Source organism: Crocodylus siamensis, chromosome 12 (genome assembly GCF_052110815.1).
Source record: "Crocodylus siamensis isolate JL-2025a chromosome 12, ASM5211081v1, whole genome shotgun sequence".
Taxonomy (NCBI): Eukaryota; Metazoa; Chordata; order Crocodylia; family Crocodylidae; genus Crocodylus; species Crocodylus siamensis.
This window is the reverse complement of record NC_143406.1, coordinates 27,856,083-27,876,600: the sequence shown is the minus strand read 5'-3', so window position 1 is coordinate 27,876,600 and position 20,518 is coordinate 27,856,083. Positions and strand designations below refer to the sequence as shown.

At 40.1% G+C, this 20,518-nt stretch overlaps 1 protein-coding gene across 1 annotated transcript in view; it reads left to right on the top strand.

The window, feature by feature from the left end:
* The window catches only part of USP7 (ubiquitin specific peptidase 7), a 100,470-nt gene that overhangs the window by 54,361 nt on the left and 25,591 nt on the right, over positions 1-20,518 (top strand). Inside the window, exons 5-11 of the mRNA XM_090023120.1 lie at positions 770-858; positions 3,290-3,398; positions 10,852-10,982; positions 16,296-16,350; positions 16,853-16,933; positions 17,016-17,106; positions 17,963-18,045. Coding sequence (XP_089879246.1) covers positions 770-858; positions 3,290-3,398; positions 10,852-10,982; positions 16,296-16,350; positions 16,853-16,933; positions 17,016-17,106; positions 17,963-18,045 — 639 coding nt within the window. The remainder of the gene's footprint in view (positions 1-769; positions 859-3,289; positions 3,399-10,851; positions 10,983-16,295; positions 16,351-16,852; positions 16,934-17,015; positions 17,107-17,962; positions 18,046-20,518) is intronic.

The window sequence follows — 20,518 nt, the reverse complement described above, 5'->3', positions numbered from 1 at the left end:
GTTCTGGTCCTGGACATGCAGTTGGTCTTTTAAACCAAAAACAGTTTTTCTGATTAATTTGTTTTCTACAAGAGGTGGTCTAGCATGTGAATGATGCTTGGGTTGAAGATGTCTTTGAGTACTGCTGACTTGCTTCACACTATTAGTGAAGATTCCTTTTAGTGTTTTTACCTGATATATAGTGACTTCAATATTTTTGTCCTTCCTTTTTTTTTTTTTTTTTTTAATCTGCCTGTAGTGGTGTTTGCATAAATGAGATTCATTTTTACCAAGTTCCTTTCAGTTCTGCTAAAAGAAGTTTTGTTTTGGCTTGTTTGCATTTGTAAACAGACACTATTTAGTACATAAGTAATACGCTCAATGTTTGTCTTAAATTGAGACAGCTGTTAGGGAAGTTTTGGCCATTTCTCAGCTGGCCAAAATAGTTTCATAAATGATCTACCATGAATAGAAACAAAGCTTTGATTACCAACCTTTTTATCCACTTACATAGAACTGCTGTTGCAAAAACATAAAAGTTGGAAAAAGTTGGCTAGATTAAGACATTAAAAAGTATTTAAATACACAAAGCTCAATGTCAGAGGTTAATTATGTCCTTCAATGATGGCTGCTCCAGCTTGCTGGCAAAAATAATTTTATGGATGATTTTTTTAAACTTGGAAAATCTGAGCATTGTCAAGACTGAATTTTTCACTGCATTCTTCATATTTTGATTCAGAAGCTAGTTTGGAAGTAGATTTAACATTCTTGTATCATTCCTGTTATATAGGAAGTTACTGATCCTGAAAAAGGATTTATAGAAGATGACAAGGTTACTTTTGAAGTCTATGTTCAAGCAGATGCTCCCCATGGAGTGGCGTAAGTATCTCTAGCAGTTGTTGTCTCTGGAGCAGAAATGCATAGTAAAAAAACTCGACAGAAAATTCAGTCTTTAAATTTTTCATTTCAGTAAAAGTATTGTGCAGTTTTAAGAATATTATTTAAATAGCACAGTTCCTCAGAGGTTCTTAAAATACTTTGCTGTTGTTAACTTACAGACTTAACAAAAGTCTGTTTTTTTGTTATTGCAGAGAAATTTATTTTGTGAGTCTTAAGTGTTCATCTGTGTTCAATTTAACCTTGTGTAACTTTATTTGGAACAAGGCACTTCGAAATCTATGAATAGATATACAATTTGTTTTATAAAAAGCTGCAAGTTTTGTAGTTGTGGGGTCAACATTCCTAATGCTACTGTTGATACCAGGCAATATAACTGCTACCATTAGGTGGCTCTAATACCTAGTTTCAGTTCAGCTTTATTATTTGTTATAACTACCTCATTAAGCAAGTAGATGTCTTTCTATTGGATGTTATTTTTTCAGATTTAAATTAAAAAATGTAATTTTAAGTACAAGTTGTAGTTTTGCTGAAATGCTTCTTTGCCCTGTGAGGAATACTCTTTAGATGCTCTTTAACCAAAGAATTGAAAGTATACATTCATTCTTTAGTTTATAAGTGTTCTGAAATGCTAAACGTGTTTGTGGTGACTGGCAGGTAGATGTGCTATGCAATCTTTATTCAGACAGAGTGTAATACTAAGGAACGGAATTTCTTAGTGGAATTACTTAATCTAGAGCAAATATCCTAGAGCAGATTTTTTTCAGCACTTTAGATTAAGGCAGGGGCGGGCAATTATTTTGGACTGAAGTCCACTTATCCAGTTTTGGCAAGCTGTCGAGGGCCTCATGGGTAGCCCAGCCCTTTGATAGGTGCCCCACCCTCCAGTCACCATCTTGGAACCAATGTCCCAGGGCCAGCACCAGTGAGGCCCAGAGCGAGGCTCAGGCTGACAGGGGTCTGTGGAGCTGGGCTGGGCTGCACCAGCAGGGAGAGGGGGGAGCTGGCCCAGCTCCACAGAGCCCCTGCCGGCTGGGACCCTGTACCCCTGCTGCCCTGCTCTGGGCCCTGCTGGTGCTGGCCCTGGGACACTGGTGTGGGCTCCGTGCTCGAGCTGGTTCCCTACCTGCTCATGCCCAGTGCCCCCCAGCCCCGTGTTACAGGTGGTGGGCAATGTGTAGCCCCAACCCTGTGCTCACCAGCAGGGAAGGAGCTGGTGCAGAGCATGGGGAAAAGTGGCCCATCACCTGCCCCATGGCCCATGCTCCTTGCTGCAGCCACTCGCAGCCTGCGCGGGGCTGTCCTGAGCAGGCACAGGCAGTCCCACATGGGCTGTGAGCAGCTGCAACACAGAGTGCCAGCCACGGAGCGGGCAAGGGGCCGCTTTTTCCCCCCTGCGCATAGTACCAGCGTGTAACCGGCCCCGTGCTGGCTCTGGGCTCACCCATCAGGGCTGCAGAAGCAGCTGCAGCTCTGCCCCCGCTTGCCACACTGGGCAGTGTTTGCCACAGCTGCCTCTGGGTTGCCCAGTGCTCGAGCTCTGGGCAGGCAGCAGCAACAGCAAACACTGCCAGTGCGGCAAGCAGGGGAGGCACTTTCCTCTGTGCTGAGCAGCTAGCTGCTGCTGCCAAAGCGCAGCCCTGACAGGCGAGCCCAAAGCCTCGCAGGCCCCAGGCTGGCACTGGGGGGTGGGTTACAAACTCATGCTGAGCACAGGGGCAGGGAAAAGTGGCCCCTCCCTTGCCCTGTAACTGGCACCCCACACTGCAGCCCCTCGCAACCCTCATGAGGCTGCCTGTGCCTGCTCAAGACAGCCCCACACAGGCTGCGAGCAGCTGCATCAGGGAGTGTGGGCCATGGGGCAGGCAAGGGGCCGCTCTTCCTTGGGCTCCTCTCCTGCTCTTCGTTCCCCTCCCCTCCCCCTCCCCCCTTGCACCTGAGGTTCCAGCACTGGGGCAGCCATGTGGTCCCAGGCCAGAAGCCCTGCTTGGGGGGGCCAGGCCAGGCAGGCCCTGCTGGGCTTTCCCTGGGTCCTGCTGCCTCTGCTTTCTGTCATTTTTGACAGGACACAAGGACAGATCAATATTAATTTTCTAAATTTTTTGGGAGAATGGCCTTGTGGGCCAGATATTTTGCCCACCCCTGGATTAGGGGAATGCTTTAATGGAAATTGTCTCTGAGCTTAGCCCACTTCTGACTTGGCTTACTCTGCAACAGCTGCTGTCATGGTCCCCTCCTCCACAAATGCCTCTGTGTGTGTGGGTGGAGTCCCCTGCCACTGAAGCTCTGCAGGCTGGATGAAAGTGGCTCTGTGGGCTGGATCTGGGCCATAGGCCATAGATTACTGATGCCTGTATTATAGTTAAATTTATTCATGTCCAACTTAAAGTTTTCACTGTTAATTGCTTTCTAGGTGGGATTCCAAGAAGCACACAGGATATGTTGGATTGAAGAACCAGGGGGCAACCTGTTACATGAACAGCTTGTTACAGACTTTATTTTTCACAAATCAACTACGAAAGGTAATTAAATACCATTAGCATGTTATTACCATCAAGTGTTATTTTTTGAAAAGCGGTCCATCTCACCTTTCTTCAAACCCATTCTTTGTTTGCTCCTTTCAGAGGAATCTTCTACATCCTGGTGGAATAATGTAAAACTTCAGAATACATGACCCTAATTTGCTCACTACTTTTTCAAAGGATTCCTTGCTGTCTGTTGGCTTCTTTCTGTAGCTGAAAAAATAAATGGCTCCATGGAGTTAGGTAGTAAAGGTGATGAAGACATCAGTGTAATTAGTATATCGTATTATCTTACATACAACATTCCCTGAAATAAGAGATCCACCTTGTTTTGAAAGGGTGAATGAAGGAAAAAAAAGATCTTTCCTTGTAACAAATAGCTGAGTGCAGCAGCTAGGGAGCCGAGCCTTATCATTGTTCTGCTGCCTGTGAGACCTGTGCATACTTTGGTTTTGCCCAGTAAGTGACACAAACTTCTTTTACCATATTTCTTCATATAAAGAAAAAAATTCCAATTTCCAGCAACTGTTTTTTGGAAAAAAGGTGTGTGGTGTAAGCAAGAAAATATGTTGTAATGTCTTTTAAAATGCTATCTGATTTAATTTCAGGGGGAGGAGGAATCCACTTTTTAGTAGGGTTGCATAGTTTTGTCTTTATATTATCTACCAGGACAGGCCCAAGAACTTGTCTTAATAGGTTTTCTGGATGTGGGTAAGCCAAATAGTTGTTGTACCTTTCCGAGCGAGTGAAAGAGATCTTTGCTGCACTGCCTCATTCTGGTAGTGAGACCATAAATTATTGCAGTTGTTAACATGACTCTTCGCAGGTTAAGGAAATAGTTTTATTTAGCTGTGACTTCGGCTTTCTGGAAAACACGTAATCAGTTTTACTTCAAGTTATGTTAGGGGGTTTTTGTCTAACCTAAACTTCCCTTGCTGCAACTTTGAGACCATTGCTCCTTGTTCTGTCATCTGCCACCCTTAGAACAGTCTAGCTCCGTCCTCTTTGGAGTTACCATTCAGATAGTTGAAGGCTGCTATTAAATCTCCTCCTCAGTCTTTTCTTCTGGAGACTAAATAAGCTCGGTACCGTTGACCTCTCCTCAGAAGTCATGTGCACCAGGCCTTGAACCATTTTCATTGCCTTCCACTGGATTCTCTTCAACTCATCCACATCCTTTCTGTAGTGGGGGACATTGTGTGCCAATCTGATAATTCTTTGAGCCATATATATATATACGTCTCCTAGCTGTGTGTTTTATAATAGTTGCATCCAATCCAAATGCCTCATTTTTTCAACTGTCAAGTAGAAAGACATAAAAATCCAGGCTTACCATTCCATTGTTTACTATTTCAAGTAAATTGGAAAGAAACATTCTTGAGTGTACTTCTTTTTAACTGATCCATGTTGTAAATGTGTAACGTGTCTTACAAAGATACTCTCATGGACCCAGAGGAACACACTTCCACCTTCTACTTCCTCTGTGCAACAATGAAGTTTATTTTCTACCTATAGGGACTTTTTACCATCTTTTAATTTTTCCTGAGGAAGGGTGTGTGCACCCAAAAGCTTGCAAAAAAAGATAATTTCTTCACGATTTCTTAGTTGGTCTAATAAAAGGTCATCTCTGAACCAAGACTTCTGGAGTTTTGCATAACATTTGTTTTAGGCTTATTCTAGGCAGGTAAGCATCAACTACTTTTTTAAGTTTAGTTATTGGCCGTGTAATAAAGCTGTATTTGCTCATTTATAATTGTAGCACTTCTTACTTTATTCAAAATAGGCGTGTTTGTCCTGTACCGGTAATCCTTGTTTTCCTGTTATCTGGAAGATTCACAGAGTTGATTGATAAATGGTTCAGATTAGTTTCTTCTGGTCAGTTTTAAAAATTCATTTGCCTCTAGTGTTCAGGAAAAGTTCTTAGTCTGGAGATCTAACCAAGCAGTTTGTAAAGAATACATTTTAGAAGCAAATTTGTAACCTGAATGGAAATCAGTGTAGTGTAATCCTCAATCTGCAGGCTGTAGCTCAATTGCTTCTAATGCTGCTTGATTTCTAAGAACAAGATGCAGTTGACAGAGCTCTAATCAGTTTTATTGCTGCTATAAAGAACCCTGTGAACAGAGATGAAATTGTCAGGAATCGTCCAGCTGGAAAAGCCAATGTACAGTAGCAAAAGCAAGCACAAAAACTTGCCCTAAAATGGAGCCAGGGAGAGGGTTAATGGAAGAAAGGTATTGTTCTCCACTTCCCCTTTTCTTTCCCAGCAGTAGTCAAGAGCTTCCAGAACAGTGGCTCTCAGGTTATTTTAGACTCGAGGCACCCCTAACAAACTTCTAGCTCTTACTAGTTACTCTGTTTTGACTACAGAGAATGGTAATAAAGTAGTTCATCTGATGCATTGAACTCAAAGACAACAACAGGTCAGAAAGTTTTGATATCATGGATTCTGATCTGAAATGTCTGGGTTTATCTTGTGAATCATGTTTGCACATCTAACAGTGATAGTATTGTTTGGCATCCTGCTGTGGTACCCTGGTTGAAAATCACTGCTCTAGAATGTGTAGGCACTATCCTTTTCTGTCACCAGAAACCTGAGAATCTTGTGGGTGAGAGCACTTTCTTTCAGAAGCTGAACAAGGAAACAACTTCATCTTGCATATTGCCCTATGATTGATAATATATACAGAAACAGAGGGTTTTGTCCTTCGACTTTATAGATTTCATAGACGTTAGGGCTGGAAGGGACCTTGGAAGTTCGAATCCAGCCCCCTGCCAGCCCTTCTGGTGACAGAAAAGGATAGTGTCTATCCATTCTAGAGCAGTGATTAGTAGTTTAATTAAACTATTAATTAAACTTTAGTAGTGGAGTGTTCCCCTTCACCTGCCCCTAGGTATTGGGTAATAACCTGCCCCTTAGAAGTATTTGCCAACTTTTTTTTAAGTCCTCAGATAGTTCACTTGGACACTTCTTTAAGCATAAATTGGGACCAGAGCAAATGCAATTTTAGCATAGGTTATTTAGGTATTCCTCAGTCCCATTCCCTTCAGACCTGACTCTGATCTGACCCCTTCCTTACATTGTCATCATCCAGTGTGTTCTAATGCTTGATAATTACTTTGCTTTGAGATTTCACAACAAAGTAATATTTTTCCAACCTCTTAGCATAGTATTTTTTTTTCTATTCATTAAGCAATGGATTTAAACTTACTGTTAACAGTCTGTTATTTCTTACATATTATACTTGTTGCTTTTCTTTTTATCTGTTGTTCATTGTATCTAATGTCTCTTCCTTTCAGACATTGTCCCTACATGCCATTGCTATTCTCTTGCATTCATCCCTATAGGGGAACCTCTTAGGCATTAAATTAGAGATTTTGCTTTCTGTCAAATATATCAAGATGTCTTATTCCTTTATGTTGAGGCCAAGTCTTTCGAAGTTTTGCAAGGGTTATAGGCAGGTAGTAACATTGCTTATAAGGGATAATATTCTAAAGATTGTTTGTTCTAGACTGGAAATCCAGCTTGAGCTTTGAGTAATAGTCTAATTTGCCCTAAATTACAAAAGCAAAAAGTAAAAGCAAAGTTAAATTAAATGCCACTCTGATAACATAAATATGAAACATTAAAAATTTAAAGAAGAAAGTGTTGCTTCTCTTTGATTGTCCAAACAAATATAAATTGGCAAAAACAGGAATAAAGGAGGTAGGAAAACATTCCCATTAAATTCTTCATATTTATATATGCAAATATTCCATTAAATTCTTTGTATTTATATATGCAAATTACTCTTTCCAAAAGTGGTATTTTGATAAAATAAAATGCCACTTAAGTAGAATTAGGTGATATCTGTCTGTGTTAAATTTGCTAAAAGAAAATGTTCACATGGATATCTTTATTTTAGTTAAGCATCGATAGATACCAATTCCCCTCTTTCGCCTATTTTGTCTGTCTGCTGTGTGATAGTTAATGTATTAAAGCATCAAGGATCACTGCTGAAATATTTTGAGCCTGAAAGATGTGAAATTCAAGCACGTGGAACTGTTTCTTATACTACCTTTGGCTAGAGAAGATTAACTCAGAATAATGGGATATAAATCACTAGTTTTATTGACTGAACCTGCAAGGTGCAGAGCCATCTCTGCTTCTAAAGTTTTGAAGTGAAAAATAATTCCTGCATGTTAGAATAGGCAGAGAATTGTGGTAATAGACTCAAATTGGAACTTGGCCGGGATAGCAGGGTTAATGCTTCTAAAAGCTGTAGCTTGGGTAATGAGGGTAGAGAACCACTGCAAAGACCCTTCGTTGGCCGCTGTCTGGAACAATTTTGAAAGGCACTAGTCTGGTAAGTATTATAAACTGAAGAGAGATTGTTGCAGAAAATTTTAGCTCATTTTACATGAGCATTATTGATCTTTAGTTTGCTAGTTCTAATTACAAACTTGAAGCAAAGCTAGTCGTGGTTTTTATAACTAGTTAAGCTGTTGAATTGGTGGAAGTCTCTGCATGCAAGATTTCTTGAAATCCTGTCTTTTTTTATTTAAATACATTTAGTTTCTCTTAGATGAGGGATACACACTAACAAATTCTTCAAATGTTTATAATCGGATTATAAACATGGCGTTCAAGTAAATAGAAATATTGAAGTTTGGAGTATGGCAGCATTTGGCCTTCTGTCTAAGCTTCAGCATCTTTTTACAAATTTATATTTCATGTTAAATCACATAAGTTAGAGCAGCCAGGCAACATTTTGCTTCTGTATCTTTACTTTTCATTTTCTCATACATTGTCTGAATAGATAAGGATTGTGTTTTCTTTGGAAAACTGTTCCACAAAGCAGTTGAACAAGTATACCAGAATTTAACACTGTTTTCCTTTATTGTCATCCAGTTACTCTAGTTACTCCCACAGGTATTCATAGATGTTAGGGTCAGAAGCAACCTCAGCAGGTCATTGAATCCAACCCCTTACCCTGAGTGGGAAAGAGCGCTGGGGTCAGACAACCCCAGCTAGGTGCTTGTCCAGTTTCCTTTTGAAGATCCCCAAGGTAGGGCAGAGCACCACCTCTCTTGGAAGCCCATTCCAGATTCTGGCAACCCTGACTGTGAAGAAGTTCCTTCTGATGTCCAGCCTAAATCTGCTTTCTGTCAATTTGTGGCCATTGTTTCTAGTTACTCCAGGGTTTGCTGTAGTAAATAGAGCATCTCCTATTCCCTGCTGTCCTCCCCTAATGAATTTATAGGCAGCCACAAGATCACCTCTCAGCCTTCTCTTGCAAAGGCTGAAGAGATCTAGGTCCCTCAGTTTCTCCTCATAGGGCTTTGCCTGCAGGCCTCTGACAATACAAGTGGCCTCCTCTGAACCCTTTCAAGATTCTCCGCTTCTCTCTTGAAGTGTGGTGCCCAAAACTGGATACAGTACTCCAACTGCAGTCTGACCAGTGCTGCATAGAGGGGGAGCATCACCTCCCTGGCCCTGTTTTGTCACGCATCTGCTAATGCATGATAAAGTATGGTTCACCTTGTCGATCACTTCGTCATATTGGCGACTCATGTACATCTTGGAGTCAACTATGATTCTAAGATCCCTTTCTTCTGCTGAGAAGGTCATTCCCTAGGCTGTAAGTGTGTTGATGATTCTTTTGCCCAGGTGCAGCACTTTGCACTTGTTTTTGTTGAACTGCATCCTATTTCGTTCAGCCCATTTTTTCCAACCTGTCCAGATCCGTTCCTTACCCTCTGGTGTGTTAAATTTGCCCCATAATTTGGCGTCATCTGTAAACCTGGAATCATCTACATCACAGCAGCCTGTCAGTTTATTTAGGAGAACAGAGTATTGTTACTCTTGTAGTGTGTAATTTTTTTTTTACCGTTCTAAGCATTTACATTTTTTGTTTATTTGATGACTGCTTTTAATCTGCTTCCTTTTGGGTGTTATGTATTTAGATCTTTTAATCTCCCAAATTGGTCCCTCAGTTTACTAATGATTTTTGTTCTTTTTCCAGACTCCCTCCCCTTTTGGTTTGTATTAGCTAATCTATCAATTTTGTCCCTCTGATTTAGCTGTTGTTGCCACTGCCTGAGCACTTCAGAAATGTTAATGAATTGTCCCTCCCAATGCTATGTCACACCTTAGAAGTGTGAGCTTCATTTTACACACTAGGAATTTGAGGCACAGGATAGTTTAGTTTAAAATCACTGACAAAACCTGTGACTGGGTCAGGAAATAAACTAGATCAGTGGGGCTCAACCTTTTTAGAGCAGCTGGCCAAGTGCTTGCCATCCAGCTGCAAGATGAGGCACCAGTCCCCTTCCATATACTGGGGGGGAGACGGAAGGGGCTGCCAGTGTCAGGGGGAGGGAGGGGAAGAGGAAAATAGTTGACCCCTGGTAAACAGTACTTGCGGGAGACGAGAGAGAGAAAGCAAGCAGTGCCTGCTGGAGGGGAGGGAAAAGGGAAAGAGCAGGCAGTGTTGCAAAGAGGATCTGTGAAGGGTGCAGGGCAGGGAATGGACATGCTGTGCTGAGCTGCTCACCACTAATCCCCTGTGTTATGGGCCAGATCCAGTCCCTAGGCAGTAGGCTGAGCACCACTGGTTGATCCACCCCCAAATGAAGGTAGTCTGTTGCCTACCTGCTTTTTGAAGCAGTGTTTCTTCCTACTCTGCCCAAAACTCTTTATGACCCTATCCTGTGATAAGGTATTGTCTAATTTGCTCTCTATTACACCTTTTTTCTTAACATTAATGCACTCTAAATGTATGTCTCTAGATATCTATACTTTACGGTTATTTTTCTAAGGTGTTTCTTGTTTTAATTCCTGCTCATACTAAATCCCTTTGGTTCTCTAATATAATTTCTTCTGTGTTCTCAGGGCTTCCCAACTTGGTATAATCAGTGAATTCAGTTAGTATGCCGCTTACTTCCCCTTTAAGCTCATTAATGAAGATGTTAAATGAGTCTAGCACCAATCCCTGAAACTGCATTTGACATGCCCCTCTATACACAAGCGTACTCTGTGCACAATTGTTTATTGCTCTTTGTGCCATAACATGGTTTTAATCTATGTGACTTGTTCATATAAAGCCAAAATAAAGTTGTTCTCGAATAGGCCATAGTGTTGTTCAAACCACCAATCCTACTGTGTTAATTGCATAGATATACATCCCATGATTGTTCAAAGGTATTGAACTCTTCAGTATATTTGTTTTTTGTGAAAATAATTCATAAAAATTATCAGTAGAGTTAGTGGTTTGTTTGTTTGTTTTTTTTAAATTCTACCTTGTTCTGGAGAACCAAAACTACAGGTAGGCAGTGGTCCTTGCAATAAACAGCAGGTTATTTTGGAGAGCTATTTTATTATAAAGCAAATCTGCGAGCAGGATGAAGTGTTTATTGTTCATTTAATTCTGTGCATTTTCATAAGTACTAATTGAGCTAAATGCTTTTGTAGGCTGTTTACATGATGCCCACAGAAGGCGATGACTCATCCAAAAGTGTTCCTTTAGCATTGCAAAGAGTGTTCTATGAACTTCAGCACAGTGACAAACCAGTAGGAACTAAAAAGCTAACGAAGTCCTTTGGGTATGTATCAGAAATTTTAAAATATGTTGTTAGGATGTGGCAGGACTCTTCAGAAAAGTTCTGTATCATAATGTTTGAAGAAGTGCTTTATTTAAATGTAAGGAAAACTTGTTAGAAAAGTAGAAGTTTCCATTGTTATGATTGGTCTTTTTTTTTATCATATTTCCTTTGAGTATAACTGAATATAATTCAGTAATGAGGTCAGCTAACTCATAAATTGAATGGGAGGTTATTTTAATGAAACCATTGGCCACATACAATAAGAGAGATCTGAACTTTAAATTTATGTTGTAATTGTATGATTTGTTTAGTTAAATAATACTGAGATGTGGTTGTACCTTTAAATATTTAAAAGGTGCATACAAAAATTAGATGGTACCATTTTAATCTTGTTACATAAAACTGAAAGAAATAGTAATCTAACTTTCTGTATCTTTATTTGCTATGCAGTGATGGCCATTGTAAAACATTTTAATCGTGGCCAAGATTAGATTTTTAACATGTGGATCATATCTGCACTACCAGCATCTAACATGCCCTTTTGCCCCTGTTTTTATCCTGTTTAACAAATTAGAATGTATTTTTTATATTCCTTCTTTCTAGTTACTGTTCTTTTCCTTTATAAAAACCATGACACTCATCTTTGATTTTTCCACCTCTGCCTTTTATGCAAAAGTCAAGATAGAAGCTTGAGCATTTACTGTCACTATATGCTTGTCTGTTCACTTCATACTTGCTTTTTTTCTTGGTATATGTTTGGATTATATTTTTAATTATGCTAAGAAATAATAGTTAATTTCTTTGTTGCATTGTATTTACTAACTAGCTTTTTGTATTATTGCTTTCTAAATTGGCTATTCAAATAGATACATTTGTGGGTTTTAGAATAGGTTCAGACGTTTGTGTGATCTTTTGCATGTAGCATGCAGTCATGCTCTGGGTTGCCATCCTATTTTAACCACATGAAACTTTCTTGCAGGAAACTGAGGTCTCTGACCACACACTTTCCCCTGAAGCAGATCAAAACTCTGGGTTTCACTTGCTTAATCTAAATCTGAATCTTAACTTCCATCTAGTCTGTCATGAGCACAGGAAAATGATACATAAATTGTTGCTCTTCTAGGATTCTGTTAACTAGATGTTATGTTAATCAGAATCTGTTTTTGTACCTGAATCAATATTTTAAATGACCATTTGAAAAAAGATCAGAAGAATTTAATTATGTTCTTGTATCCTTTAAAAGGAATTGTTCAAAAAGTTATTGTTAATATAGAAATTTCTGTCACTTGATATTCACCCCGGGCCTTTTGACTAATTCAGCACTGACAGTATGTGATTTTGTTCATGTGGACTTGACTTGCCATTTACTAGTGATTGTTGGGTTTTTTTGTCATTGTGTAGAAAACTCTCTTGTATATGTGTGAGTAAAGATACAGGTATAATGTATTTAAAGTCCTAGTTAGACATGCATGTTTAAATAGGTCCTTGTTCACTCCTGAGATGCAAGATTCCTGTAAAAAAAAATAATAAAAATAAAAATTACAGATTCCTGTAAAACAACAAAACAAAAACCTTCCACATTGCAACTTTACTTCTGGTAATAAACCTTTGCTTTCATGTAATTTGTTGTTTAGTGCTGCATGAAAAGTACCCAGAAGGATCTGAATAACTGTCAGTTTGATTTTTTTTTTTTCCTTTGTTCTTCATAAAACAGTGAAGTTTGTCATGGCGTTATATGGCTTTCTCCTTTTTTGGTTCTGTAATAGCAGGATTTTTTGCAGGTTATGCTGGAAGTAATTTAAGAATAGATTTATTAGTCTATACAAGGAGCCTGCCAGGAAGAGCACCTGCTACCTAAATCCTTAACTTGGATTTTTGTAGCGGAGTGAACTAAGGTACCTTGGGCCAGGGAAGGCATGTTATAGAGACGCCTACCTTTTCCTAGTCACCTTCTTGGGGTTTTTGAGCCAGGGTGGATAAAAATCAATTATTTTTTTTAATTGAATTTTTTATTTAAATCATATTTTTAATTTAATCATATTTTTTTAATTTTTAAGATGCTTTTCTTGAAAAAAAAAACCCCTATATAAAGATGATTTTAAGTTAAGATATGTTAAAGCTCAAATATATCATCATGGAATAGGGATTATAACTTCTAATCATTATACTATTTGAGACAATGTATTCATGTAACCATTTTTAGAGAAGTTTTATAAATAGGTCACAACAGGCCATGGGTTATATTAGGGGCCCAATCTTATGGGGCTGCCAGAGTCTCTTCTACAGATTAGTAAGGATTAAAGTAAATCACTCTACCCACTGGGTCTCAGTGCTCAGTGTAGAAGACCCCATTAAGCATCTCTGTGATGCTTAGTTTCAGTTCTCAAACTGGAGTTGTGTTTCAGGAGATAATGTCCTTGTTAACAGCAGTATATGGAGATGAGAGAGAACAGGCCTGATTACTTACCTATAGTAAGGTGCGACTTGTCACAAGATGGCAACCAGGGGGCAGGGCAAGGCCCTCGACAGTTTGCCAAAACTTGGTAAACAGCCTTCCGCCCAAAATAACTGCCTGCCCCTAATCTACATACATTCTCTTAAGTACATACTGCACCAGAGGGAATACGAGGAACTAATATACTAGGTCAAGTAACAAAACAGAAGGAGCAAAGCATAGCTCAAAAAAAAGATGGATTTGATTTAAATCAAATCAATTTTGATCATGATTTTTTAATAATTGGTTGGGAAGCCTCGATTTAATCCCAGTTTTTTGTACAAAAAGTGCATTCCTGTTGTTTGATATCCTTTACTCATTTAGCTTCTTGAAACTCCCTACTTCTAGAGAGGCAAGGGCTTGACTCTGTACACAAAGTTTCAGAGTGACAAGTCGCACCCACTAATCCCTGAACTTTGTCACCAGAAGTCTCTCCCCTTGTCCCCGGAAATACTCCTTTCAGCAAGGGGGTTTGCCATCTTGGAACCAAAAAATACCAAATGATATTCTAAAAAGTGAACATCTACAACATTCATTAATTTAATTTCAAAAAATATTTTTGTCTTGATTTACATGTGTTTGTGTACTATATATAGGGGTAATGGCACAATAGCTTATAAATGAAGTCTTACACTTGTATCTTGTGAGGAGGCAGGGGCATTGGGGTGGGTATAGGTTTTTGGGGGGCTGTAGGTATGTGGGGGTGGATAGGTGTGAGGGATGTGGTGGTGGATAGGTGTAGGGGGTGAGGATGTGTGTGTGTGGGTTGTGGGTGGGTATGGGGTTTGTGGGGGCAGGGTGGCTGGGCTGTGCGAGGCGGTGTGTGGATGCATGTGTATAGTGTGGTGTGTGTGTAGGACTCGCCCTATGAACACACGCACACTGCCCCTCCCTCCCTACAGACACACCCACATGCCCTCCCACTCCTGGCCCTGGGGTACTGGCACTAGCCCTGTGCTCCCAGGGTCCAGCGATGTAGCCGGAAGCCATGTGGTGCTGAAGCAGTGCCGGGGAAACAGGTGGGGCAGGGCTGGGCCCTATTGCCCACTCCCCCTGGGTCCTACTGCTCCTGGCTCCTGTCATCTTTGACAGGCAGCCAGGAGCAGATAAATATTAATTTTCTAAAATTTTAAGGGGCCCCACGGGCTGGATAGAATGGCCTAGTGGGCTGGATCCAGCAAGTGGTATTTTGCCCACCTCTGGTGTAGATAAATTAACTATTTGTATTCATTTAAGTAGATTTGCACTTGTCCCATGAACTTAACCGTCTGTAGTATGCCCAAATGTTTTTGTCCTGACAGCAAGATACTTGCTTAGTTTCATATCTAAAGGACGGTTTTGAGAGGGAAACCTTCCATATAGTTATGCTGATTTTTCTTCTTTATAAATCAGAATTAAATTGCTAACCATGTGAGATCTACAGAGTATCAAATTTGTAATGTGAAGGGCTTACCATCTTCCAGAAATTGTCTGGATGTTCTTCGGGCTCTATATTTGGCTTTTCACTCTAGAAAATGTTTGACCAAAAAAACCTACTTGATATGCAGTACTGACTTTTAGGGTACCTTTATGCAATTTATCAAGTCTGCTGAAGTGTACTGATTGGCACACTCCAGCAGCCTTGGTGTAATGTGTATTTAGTCTCCCTGCATTTCAAAATGGTGGTGGGGGTGCTTTAACTATCGAGCTTTAATTATGGCACCCCCAGCACTATTTTGAACCACAGGATGCTGAAATCACAAGATGCTGCAGGTGCTTTAATTACAGTGGCTCTCAAATGTTGCTCTAATTAAAGTGCACCTTCTCCCCCACCCCACCCACCCTAAAGCTTGTGTAAAGATGCCCGTAGTTCTTAATTTGGAAGTATCTGTGTTGCCTTATTTATCTTAATCATAGTTCTTTAGAAATATATAGAGATGTTGTTCAACTTTATTTAATTTGATTTTGATTTAGCTATTGATTAAACCCAGGACAGTGAATCAAGAGATGTTTTCTGTGCTTAGATATCCTATAGACTTCTTACAGGACTTGGACAAGTTACTTCTATTTGTGCTTCAATTAAATTTATTGGTAAAATGGGGGGGGGAGGGATGACAATCATTACAGAGGTGTAGTAAGGATTTATTAATGAAATGTTAATAAATTACTTTGAGGTTTTTGGGTAGAATCACAGAAGTGCAGAGGTATGCCATTTAAAAACAGTTACAGTTGTAAGGTTTTCTTCTGTGTTTTCTTCTATAATGTTTTAAGGAAAGTCCAGCAAATCAGGTAGAAGACTTGGGTAGGTGGTGGTGGGGGGGCGGATTTTCAAAAATGCGGTTTTGACATAACTCTGCTCCTGTGGTAGCACTACCCTGAAGGCTTTCAAAATTCCATTCCTTTAAGATTTTTCCTTGCTGCACAGTATGAAAGAGTATTTATCTGTGAGTGCTGCTTTTCTTCAGAGGAAAATAATAAGCTACCATTACAAGTTTTGCAGGTGTTTTTTAATGCTATGTCCAAATCTTCACCTACCTTGAAACTGGAGATGGTAAAATAAGATGTTAAGTATTAAGGGGGTTGGTAATTGAACAAAATAAGCAGAATGTGTCTCCTTTGGTAAAATGAGTTTATATGGAACTCTTGATGGAAGATTTTTGGCACACACATTCAGGTTTTTTCTTTTACTATATATCTGCCCCTTCTTTTTGAAATAATTATGCAGAATGTCCTCTGATTCTTAATTTATGCTTTTACTCTGTAAATGAATTCTCAAACTATTTTATGCCAGATTTCTTCTCCTTAATAATATGATTTTTATTATTGTCTTTCTTGCAAAGGTGGGAAACTTTAGACAGCTTCATGCAACATGATGTACAAGAATTATGTCGAGTGGTATGTTTTGCATCATCTTTTATACACAGGATGTTGGTGCATATTATCAATATAAAATATTTAGCTAAATTCTTATAGTACTGATATTGATTTCCCCAAAATTAGGATAATCTAGGCCTTAGAGCCTGAAGGAGGGGAGTGGGGGACTTGCCCTGGCCGGAAGCAGTGGAGGGGAGGGGGGAAACGGCCCCAGCCTGACCTAAAGTAGCCGGGGGGGGGAGAGGAGAGTGGCCCCTGCCACTGGAGGAAAGGTCTGGATTCCGGCCTCTGTCCCCACCTGTCGTTCTTGACAGGCAACTTGCTAATTTAAAAGAATAATAGAGAAGAAAAGCCAGTTTCAAGTGCCTAATGTTTTTGGGTCACAAGAGTGGCACAAGAAATAGTAAAACACAAAAGTTTGATCAATAAATTAAAATGATTTATTAATGTGGTAATGAAATGCATTCAGAACACTATAGTATTTTAGTCTGTATAACTACAAATTTAACTTTGTTTCTTTCAGTTGCTTGATAATGTGGAAAATAAAATGAAAGGCACGTGTGTAGAAGGCACTATCCCTAAATTATTTCGAGGGAAGATGGTGGTATGTATTTAGAGAGCTAATATTTTTTTTAAAAATGAATGCTGTTGGTATCCTTTGAAATCCTACTTTTTTTTGTTTGCAGTCTTATATCCAATGCAAACACGTAGACTATCGATCAGAACGAATAGAGGATTATTATGACATCCAGCTAAGTATAAAGGGAAAGAAAAATAGTAAGTAATGCATATTTTTGTACTCGCAGACTAACTTAAACACATTGGGCCTGAACTTTAATTAGTACTCACTGATTTTAAATGAATTTGTGGGGACTTGGAAGATCAGGACCTTTGATTTCATAGGCTTTTATACCTAGCAAAAAGGTTTTCTTTTTGGAGAGATCCTGCTTGTTCCCCCCAGTCCCATGTCCCTTGTCCACCCATTCCCTTTCCCTCTTTATTTATTAGGATCATATTGTAAAACTGTCATTATATGGTATGAGTTTGTGTTTAATATGATGTCTTAATGTTCTGTAATACCCTTTATTGGTAGCTTCTGAAATGCTTCTAATATCACATAGATTATAAATTAGAAGAATAATCAGCAAATGCAGGCTAACTTTAAGGAACATGGATTCTTATGTTCAAAGGGCTATAATAATAAAAACTAAGAGATGAGCTAACCGATTCAAGCAGTACCTCAATCCTTATTGATTAGTTACACAAGCAAATAATGGGCGTGAAAGAGAAGGAAATATGAAGACAAGTAAAGAGTTATCAGAGTAATTTACTTGCTAGTTTGATTTAAGAAACAATTATGAATTTACTCTACAAAAGCATAACAACTAGTTGATTTTACATCTGTCAGAGTTTTTTGTCTGTATTTATCCCTGCTGTTTGTCCTAAATATAATCCTGTTTATACTCAAAGTTCTTAATAAAGAGATTTATTTACTGTACAGAGGCAAATGTTCAGTTAAACTCAGGTCAGGAGTAAGATTTTACAGAAGACTCCTAGTTTTCTCTGTGTTGTTTTTGCATGGTTCCTCTGCCTGTATTAGTAAATGCCTATCTTGTCTTCCTTTTTCTCTTAGTATTTGAGTCCTTCATTGATTATGTTGCAGTAGAACAGCTGGATGGTGATAACAAATATGATGCAGGAGAACATGGTTTGCAGGTACTTTCTTTAGACTTTTATGTTACATTTTCTTTCCAGCATCCTTATAAAGAATTTCCAAATGGAGCTAGCTAGGTATCTTTCTTAAGATACAGACTTCAGTTTAAACCACAATGCAGCTTGTCTTTAGATTGCTATGAGCTAACACCAAAGAAAAGATTGTAATGTTCATTTAAATATAAACTTTTCCTTTTCAACTGGATTGGACATTCACTTTTTAAATTAAGTACGATGGTGAAAGTAAAAATGTCTACTTAAATTGCTGACATTTTGCAAGCACAGTGCTGCTTGTTGTCAATAATGGCCAAAAAAGTTAAGGAAGACTATGTAAGTGCTCTTACTGTGGTAAAGCATTGCAGCCTAACAGTCTGCGGCTTATTCATTACGCTCCTGCCATTCTTGGTGGGCTGAAACCAAGACTTCAGGTGTTACAGGTCACAGATTCATAGATTGGAAGGGGCTGGAAAGGACCTCGCAAGATCATCAGGTCCAGCCCTCCTGTACTGAGCAGGAAAGACAACAGGAGTCAGGTGACTCCAGCGAGGTGACCATCCAGTCTCCTCTTGAAGATTTCCAGGGTAGATGATTGCACGACCTCTGGAGGGAGTTTATGCCAGTCTGGGCACCTTTAACTGTGACACAGTTTTTCCTAGTGTTAAGCCTGAAATGGTCTTCCAGGAGTTTGTGGCCATTACTCCTGGTTTTCCCCAAGGGTGCCCTGGTGAACAGTTGCTCACCAAGCCTTTGATATATTCCCCTGATATAGCAGTAAGCTGCTACCAAGTCCCCTCTCAGCTTTCTCTTTTTTAGGCTATAGAGGCCCAAGTCCCTCAGGCTTTCCTCATATAGCTTGCCTTGCAAGTCTCTGATCATACAGGTGGCTCTTCACTAGACTCTCTCAAGCTTTTCCACGTCCTTCTTGAAGTGTGGCACCCATTACTGGATGCAGTACTCCAGCTGCGGTCTCACCAATGCTGAGTAAAGCAGAAGAATCACTTCCTTGGTTTTGCTTGAGATGCATCAGTTGATGCATGCCAGAGTATTATTTGCCCTGCTGGCTACAGCATTGCACTGATGGCTCTTGTTCATACTATGGTCTATTATTACCCCAAGGTCCTTTTCAGTCATGGTGCTAGTCAGTTGGGCACCATCGAGCCTGTAAGTATGTTGGGGGGTTGTTTGTCCCCAGATGGAGCTTCGTGCTTCTCAGTGTTGAACTTCATCTGGTTCCGAGACTGGCAAGTTGGGCGGATGTCTAGGTCCACTTGTATCAGCAGCATATCTTCGAGCATGACCACTCTTCCCCATAACCTGGTTTGGTCTGTGAACTTGGCCAGTGAGCTCTTCACCCTCCCATCCAAATCATTGATAAAGATATTGAAAAGCACTGGACCAAGCACGGACCCCTTGTGGACACCACTGCCCACTTCTCACCTGACTGACACAGATCTGTTCATTAGAATTCTCTTGGTCCTACCCCACAGGCAACTTCCCACCCAGCTGACTGTCAAGCCACTAAGTCCGCCCTCCTCCAATTTTCCCATGAGAACATCAAGGGATACTGGATCAAAGACTTTTTGGAAGTCTAGAGATACAATGTCGACCTCCTCTGTCTTATCCAAGTGGCGAGTTACCTGGTCATAGCAGGAGATGAGATTAGTAAGGCAAGACGTGCCTGTGACAAAGCCATGCTGGCTGTCATTCAGAATCCTGTCTTCTGCAAGCATATCGCACAAAGACTCCTTGTTGAATTTTTCCAGAATTTTCCCAGGCATAGAAGTTAGGCTAATTGGCCCATAGCTGCCTGGGTTCTCTCTCCTCCCCTTCTTGAAGACGGGCACAACATTGGCCCTCTTCCAGTCTTCAGGGACCTTCCCTGAGCACCACGAGTTTTGGAAGAGTTTCACCAGAGGTCCCACAATGACTGCGGCCAGCTCCTTCAGCAGTCTCGGATGAAGTTCATCCAGTCCTGCTAACTTATAAATGTCTACGTTTCCTAACTGATCGTGCACCAGCTCAGCATCAACAGTAGGAAGGTGATCATTCACACCATGCCCGTTCTAGTATGATTTCCCCATTAGTCCAGTGAAATACCAAAGCAGAGTAGTCATTCAGGAGTTCAGTTTTCTCTGGAGTGTTGGTAACCAGCTGTCCTGAGTTGTTAAGCAATGGCCCCATACTTCCATTTGTATTCCTCCTGTTCCCTACATACCTAAAGAAGGACTTCTTATTGTCCTTGATTTCTGTTGCTAGTTTAAATTCAGTCTTTGCCTTTGCCTTTCTGATCTGCTCCCTGCAAGTGTAGACTGTTGTTCTATAGTCCTCCTTGGGGGCTGTCCCAAGCTTCCATTCTTTGTATGCCTCTTTCTTCTTTTTCAAGAGGACTGTGATATCCCTGTTAAGCCAAGAGGGCTTACCAGCCCTTCTGCCACCTTTTCTCTGCATGGGAATGGACTTCTTTTGTGCTTTGAGG